Source organism: Branchiostoma belcheri, unplaced genomic scaffold (assembly GCF_001625305.1).
Source record: "Branchiostoma belcheri isolate BF01 breed outbred unplaced genomic scaffold, Haploidv18h27 scaffold3, whole genome shotgun sequence".
NCBI lineage: Eukaryota > Metazoa > Chordata > Leptocardii > Amphioxiformes > Branchiostomatidae > Branchiostoma > Branchiostoma belcheri.
In genome coordinates this window covers 2,627,063-2,634,688 of record NW_017803909.1, presented here as the reverse complement: position 1 = coordinate 2,634,688, position 7,626 = coordinate 2,627,063, and the positions used below count along the sequence as shown (strand labels likewise).

The following is a 7,626-nucleotide window of genomic DNA, read 5'->3' as shown; positions in this document are numbered from 1 at the left end:
TTGAATACCTTACACACACAGGCAAGCCTGCCCTTGGTGCTGAACACCTTCCACAGATAATCCACATAAGCCTTCTCGAGTTATGGTATGGAGTTCACACACACACACACACACACACACACACACACACACACACACACACACACACACACACACACACACACACACACACACACACACAACACACACACACACACACACACACACACACACGCTCACACACACACACACACACATAACCACGAAAAAATGACATCTAAGAAGACTCAAGAGGCAATTCTTTGCCTTTACGAACACTTTATTTGTATATTTTCCAACTCCCTCCTATATCTGTTTATGAATCACTACAGCAGTATTTTAATGGAGATAATACACACAGAAATCGTACTATTCTCGCCGATATATTCTAGTTTATTTATTTCTCTTAGCTGTTACCTAACTTCAAGTCTTTGAAAAATATTAGAAAGAATACCTTTAAATATTGCCCCCTTCAAATTCAAAACGCAAATCACGACACAATACACTTAACCCTCACAAACTTGAATATTTACAATATACCCAGGTAAGAAAGTGACATCTGTACACGTCATAGTTTATCAACCTTATCAACTTCTTTCGTCAAAACTTTCTTCTTGGTTAATAGTAGTACGTATACTAGTATTCTAGATCCTAACTACACTTCAACCACGGGTGACTATATGGCATACATCATCATATTTTAACTGTACAACAATAAAATGCAGCCTGTAAAATCGAGGTTTGTTTTCTTCTTCTAATCATAGTATTTATCCATCATTCATTGGAACAGGTTATGTCTGGCCGTGTGAGAATGGTATCTATACATCTGAAAAATAGCCTTTTTCCGTTCATTGTTTTTGTCTACAAAACTTCTTAAAATTCTTAGAGGGAAGTAATTTCGTGAAAATGTTCTATCTAAACTTTTCCCCCATAAAGTGCTATAGCTACCTGCTGTTGATATGAAAGACCGCATGAAACCTGTTAGCTGCTTGATTCAAATTCTACGCAAGGAGGCGCTCGCAAGTAACCAAATTGTAGTTTGATGTACAATATCTTGCTTTTCCTGACATGATCTTTGAATCTGGTAGTTCTACCAAAGCGAGGACACAAACTTTTAAAATAAACACCAATATAAAAAAATAATCATGTTACTCAGGAAAATATCGGCAAAAGAAGAAAACTAAACAAGTTGCGAATGACTTGGACCGTGCATGTTTATACTAATACCAATGCATGGGATGAAATATATAAACAGCAAAACAGTTGCCGTTTTATAGTAGACAAGCACGAAACAATCTAACAATCCCTTCAATCCGGACCTTGTCTCTTGCTCCATGTCTGCACATTTTTGATGAGATGACTCCAAATCAGATACCTTTGGAGAGAAGAGAAAGAAATAAAAATGTCATAAACAATGGCCTTTTAGAAACTTGCAACATGCATGTAAGAACATAAGAGAGGTGAACAGAGCTGATACATTCAGGAGAGGGTTATTCAGCCCACAAAGGTAGGAACTCAACATGCTCGCCGTGAGGAAAACAATCTGTGGAAGGAAAAAAAGCTGCAAATCATATAAATAAGTGCATGCAAACTTTGTTAGTGCCCCTCCGTGTCAGTAAAGCATCTGCCGAAAGCAATTTATTGGTAGGCTGTACGATTTGGAATGTTACCATTGATGCTGTTCAATGGCCAGCTCTGTGCATCTGTGAAATTTAAAATCAGATGCAGACATTATGTTACCATACCCGTCAGATGTATGTATTGATTTTCATTCATCGATATGGCATATTTCAATTATATCTGTCTAGCATTAGTATCACATACACATGACCACAATACACAACAGTAGTTAGTGACATATGTCCATCATTTCCAACTGAGTAGTTTTATTACTTGTAACGTATTGGTTCATTTTCTGCGTTGTATATTTGTGTGGAGACTATGACGTTCGCAACTCTCGCCCACCCACGCGAGACTCTCTTCACGTTACAAGGATTGCTGGGATAGCTAACTAAGAATTGTGGTCTTAGAGCTGTGTTATCCACTGGACTGGCGGTGTGCCATCACCTGTGAGACAGAAGGTACGGAAAGTTGCTGGATCATTTGTAGACACTTTGCCTTATTTCTCACCGACGTTCTGTGGTGTGCTGGCATTTATTGGTTGGTAGGCGAAATTTAGAGGATGGAAGGGAAGCTTCATATTAAATGTAAGGTGAGGATGGGGTCTTAAAAAAAGAAAAATTCGATGATTTGTTGGAAATGATGAACAGATGTCAACTGCTTCAAAATGAATGCAAACATCACTAGGATTGTCTCGTGATTGTAACTTTAATAGTGATCCAGTACTTTCAATGTTCATAATTGCCTGACTGACGTGAATGTTCACATTAACTTCAGACTACTTTTGTCTGTAATTAAGTACTACTAGTGATCATGATGTCGTTGCTTTCCGACGTTGCTATTGCTTCATACTGACCCTCGGTGTCCAGTTTCTTGATGTCCGTGAGCTCGGCGTCGTGGATGGGCTCGTCCTCGGCGGAGGCGCAGGTCAGACACCGCCGCAGCCGGCCAGTGGACGCGGTGGGGTCCAGCAGGAACTCGTACAGCCATGCGGCCAGGACGGCTCCAGCGATGGGGCCAACCCAGTACACCTACAGACAGTAACATCTACGGTTACATGTACTAGTATATATTTTCTTTCACTATTCTAACCTCAATACAGCTATGTAACACTTTTGTGGTGAGAGATATGATAGCTATCGTCGTACCCAGCGTATCTAGAATTTATTGACTTCTTTCCAGGGACACGTCTATGGCTGTATCAAACTGTTTATCATCATACGAGAAGGTTGAGACTATTGAATGAAACCTGAAACGTAGAGGACATACCGCCCGATCCATATATACAACACAAACGTTATTACAGTTGGTCTGTATGTCACCGAAGCGGACAGGGAATGTTACGGGTCAGGACATTCCTGTAGCCCGCCGGTTGGATCTGCCTGTTCCCCTGGAGAGGATGACCTCCCCGTGTAGGTGACCCGGACTGACCCCTAGTGGGAGCCAGGCCCGCATTTGTCGTGAATGATTTGGATAAATATGTTTTACACAAGACCTGACGTAAGCTTTATGCAGGACTTTACCGTGTTATTTAATTTAACTTCAAAATCTACTCGATGATTTTCATTCAGCTAGTGATTTATGGTGTGCCCGAAAATAATGACACGTTTATGACTGTTCTTTTGTATCGTAATAACTTTATTATCCATGACTGAACAGATGTCTTTTTGTGTTTAAGATAAATACATATGGTAAAATGTTGAAATTTATTCCAACTCAAAGATTACACAGAGATCAAATTTTGAACCACCACTGTCGCCTTCATCAGGATAATGAAAAGAAATACATTCTTAAGACGACAAGGAAAATTTGTCAGCATCTTCTCATAACTTATTCACTCTACTGTTCACTAGTAGGACCTTAAGTCACCTTAACTCACCTGAGTGCCCTGTACCCTGAGCTGTGTAAATTTACTTTGACAGATAATGAGCTCCATGTTTGTAGTATGAGCTGTACGTACCCAGTGGTTATCCCAGGCGTTCATGACGACCACAGGACCGAAGGAGCGGGCAGGGTTCATGCTGGCCCCGGTGTACTTGATCTGAAACATGCATGTCAGAGATAGAGTTAATCATTAGTTAATCCCACTAGGAGATGGCAGATTTATGAACATACTATAGTCTCGCCCAAAAGCTTCTTTCACCAACTTTGCTGTGCCGACTTGGGGCACTTGCTAAAGGAGAGGTGAAACTTTTCCAAACAGATGTACGTAAGTGACACCAGATTGCTTGGATTTTTCAATGCCAAGGACGCGGAATGGACTGAGTAGCAAAACCAGCTGTATTGTGGTCCTGACAGATACATGTCACTTACGGTGCCAAAGGCAATAAATTGAACCTTCAAGCCTTAAACGCGCCCAGTACAGTATTTCTAGATCCACAAAAACAGGATGTTTCTCAGACAGAGCCAAGCTCCATGGCTTTAAGCTATTCTTTGCTATGGCCTCATCTAGTGCGGTCTGTATAAACGCCTTATCGTTGTCTTTGATTGAAGTTCGGGAGCTGTGTACCTTTCATCGCCTGAACTAGGAGAAATTCCAGTCAAAATTACCCAGCTCTTTTAATTAAATTTCATATTTAAATACGTGATCCCATGGCCACATTCTTGAAAGAACTTCAAGGTGGAAACTCTCGACGTACCTGCTTCAAATTTATGTTCACGTATACCACAATCTAGGGATGTATTGCCGTTATAACGCGACATAATTTACGCTGAAGGTTTCATGGCTTTTGTAATCTAAAAACGCTTCACCACAACTCTCTTGACAGAAGATGGAAACACTCGATGTACCTTCTTCAAATTCTTGTCCATGTATACCACGGTCTAGTGATGTATTGCCGTTACAATTTATATGCGACGGCCTGGTTGAAAAACATTACGCTGAAGGTTTTATGGCTTTTGTAATTTAAAAACGCTTCACCACAACACTCCGTCCAATTTATTATACAGTTTGCGCACCCAATATTCAGAACCAGACGCCGCTTCAATCTTTACTGCGTATTATCATATAGCCGGGTGGCGTAGACCAATCAGAGGCCTCCGTTACCCGTGCTTTATTCTCCGATAAACCATGGCTCAGCCGTGCGTTATTCTCCATAAACCATGGGTGAAACCATAATGATATAGGGGTACACAGCTCTTTCTGTTAATATTCATAGCAGTTTCCTGGTCAGACAAAATTATGTTTTTTTTAAGCTTCATATAAACTAAAATGTGTGTGAGTATGAAATGTATATGTAAATAGATAGAATTTGAACGGGAGAGCAAAAACCATACTTATTTTGACACCCCTACAAAAAGTGGTATCGCCCACATCACCTGACTGAATCAGACCAGGGATCAGACGATTTATTTTTTTTGGTCCGCCATCTTGCCTTCTTGTGTCATGGAGAGTTTGCCTAATTTCTACATGGAAGAGATAACAGACGCGGATTTAGATGAGATATTTGGACCCATGGAGGTCGAGGAACAGACGCTGGAAGCTACACCGGAGACAGAGGTCAGCAGGGTGCGTTTCGCGTGTCTGAACGAACAACAACTTGGCGAGATAGAGGAGAGACGGCTTCGCACCAACCTCAGTCCACGTTGCACTCGCAGGTTGGTCCAGACCCCACGTGCCGCAGCAGGTGAAATGGCTTCGTACAATATGCAGTCTACATGTATGTCTCAGTTGTCGCATGTTTTTAGCGGCCATGTGAACTTTAACGGACCATGTTACTTCCACTTCAAGTAGATGGTTAAATGGTTAAATGCAGTCTACATGTATGTCCTAGTTGTCGCATGTTTTAGCGGCCATGTGAAGTTTAACGGACCATGTTACTTCCACTTTAATTAACAAAACAGTATGATTGTTTGTTGCCATGCTGTTCAGAGAATCAGACAGTTACTATCAACTTCAGTGCAAGTACTTACGCAACATGCTTTGTTACCATGCTGGCTGCATTAGATGGTTGAATGGTTTTACGATATGCAGTCTACATGTATGTCTCAGTTGTCGCATGTTTTTAGCGGTTATGTGAACTTTAACGTACCATGTTACTTCCACTTTAACTTAAAGTTTAAGAAACAAAACAGCATGATTGTTTGTTGCCATGCTGTTCAGAGAATCTTGTAAAATGATCTGTTGCCAGTTGCAATGCTGCAAAAGAAACAATTCTAAAGTGTAAAGTTGTAAACTATATTTATTGTAAAATGATCTCCATATTTATTTTAAAGTACAAACCATGATTATAATATTTTGGAATGTATTGTTATGTAAATATTAAAGGTTTAATGTTTTGAACAGGAATTGTGTTGATTCATTGTGTCAGTTTGGATAGGCTATATGATAATAACGTTAATGCACCGCCTTTTCCTCGGTGTATATGGTGTCATAAATGCATGGTCAGCTGCTATAACCACCTCATAAACCACCTCGTTCGCTTCGCTCACTCGGTGGTTTATTCGGTGGTTATAGCAGCTGACCATGCATTTATGACACCATATACACCTCGGGGCGGTGCATTAACCCTTTATTATATAATCCATCCTTCGAGGTTGCCCCGGTGATGTGGTATACATAATGTATGCGCCAGGGCTCAGACTGTAGATTCGCCATGCAAGGGGGGAACACCGCTCTACAAATATTTTGTTGTAGGTATTGCGGTTTTCATTGTTGTGACATACACACGGTATGTGTCCTAGAGTAACGTTAGTATTTGGTGATGCAAGGCTGGACATGTCGCCTCACAATGTCTTTTGGCCCAAGGCGCTGGTGTTTTCACACTTTCTGAAAGACTTGGTTTACTGTAAATATTTGGGCTCACCGGATTTCAAAATGAAAAGCATTTAAAGAAAAACACCTGGATCAAACTACGTGACAAACCTGGAAAAAGGAATTCAGGAAATAGCGACAGGAATGGTATGAGTACTAGTGCGTAGTGAGTATACGGGTATGATGTACAGAGGAATTAACACCGGTGAATTTAGTTTGGAGACAGGATGTTCGATCCCAATAGACTGTGGAGAACGCTGCCCCGTCTAGTTCTGGTTCGGTCTGGTTTTTCGGCACTGTACTTGACACTTGACACATCTGGATTTGCTCTAAATGAAAGTTGGCTATTGTGCAGAGTAATGACGTTTAGATCCGTCGTTTACATGATTTGTTGGGAACGTTACTACTGGTCTAGATAAGGAAGGGTGCGCCAAGTGAGAGGCATGGCACTTATCAGTGACACTTAGACTTGTCGGCACAAACTTTCTCAGAAAGCCGGCTGAAGTATATACGCTTCAGTTTCCCAGAGGTACATGATTGTACAATATTGACGCACAATCAAACGTACAGTCCTGAGCGCCGGGAACTGTTAACACACAACAAATATGATTATAGCAACAAGCTAAAAAAAGGGGGAATCCCTGATAAAGGTTGAACCACAAGGGCTCAAACAAACAAACAAACAAATATAGCTCAAGCACTAACGACTTCTTTTGGCCCTCCTGACACAGATGCCCCAGATACACCATAAATCACTTCTCATAAAATGTCAGACAGCGTCCATCATTAGCAAATATTTAAAAAAATAGAACAAGAATACATCTATCAAATCTTTTTTCGGCTTGATGGAAGAAACGACCTATAGCGTAAATCTGTCTTAAGTCATAAAATGAATTGGAGAAGCGATTACAAAATACGTTTCGACGGCCGTTTCAGTCACATAAGAATAAACAGTGTGTCATCTGATTCCAAAAGCTATGTCAGGTATGGAAACGATGCGGTGTTGCATCTTATGTTCCCAGATTAATCCAATGGTTTTTACCCTATAGCTAGTTCAAAGATGATGAAGAAAACTCATGTCCTTCCAGACTGTCATTTCGTTACATCAGCTCTACCCGAGTGATTCGAACTAATTGGCCAAAGACAATTTTAATGCGTAGTTGAAATAATTTGTTTTGATATGAAAGAACCCTGCAAAGAAACTCTCCTGAACCAAACTTTACAAAAGGCTCCAT

At 40.7% G+C, this 7,626-nt stretch overlaps 1 protein-coding gene across 1 annotated transcript in view; it reads right to left on the bottom strand.

The window, feature by feature from the left end:
- Positions 1 to 280: 280 nt before the first annotated feature.
- The window catches only part of LOC109473899 (aquaporin-4-like), an 11,995-nt gene continuing 4,649 nt past the window's right edge, over positions 281 to 7,626 (bottom strand). The window contains exons 2-4 of the mRNA XM_019774048.1: positions 3,599 to 3,679; positions 2,495 to 2,669; positions 281 to 1,393 (exon numbers count right to left, since the gene is read on the bottom strand). Of these exons, the coding sequence (XP_019629607.1) occupies positions 1,386 to 1,393; positions 2,495 to 2,669; positions 3,599 to 3,679 (264 nt within the window). The 3' untranslated portion in view covers positions 281 to 1,385. The remainder of the gene's footprint in view (positions 1,394 to 2,494; positions 2,670 to 3,598; positions 3,680 to 7,626) is intronic.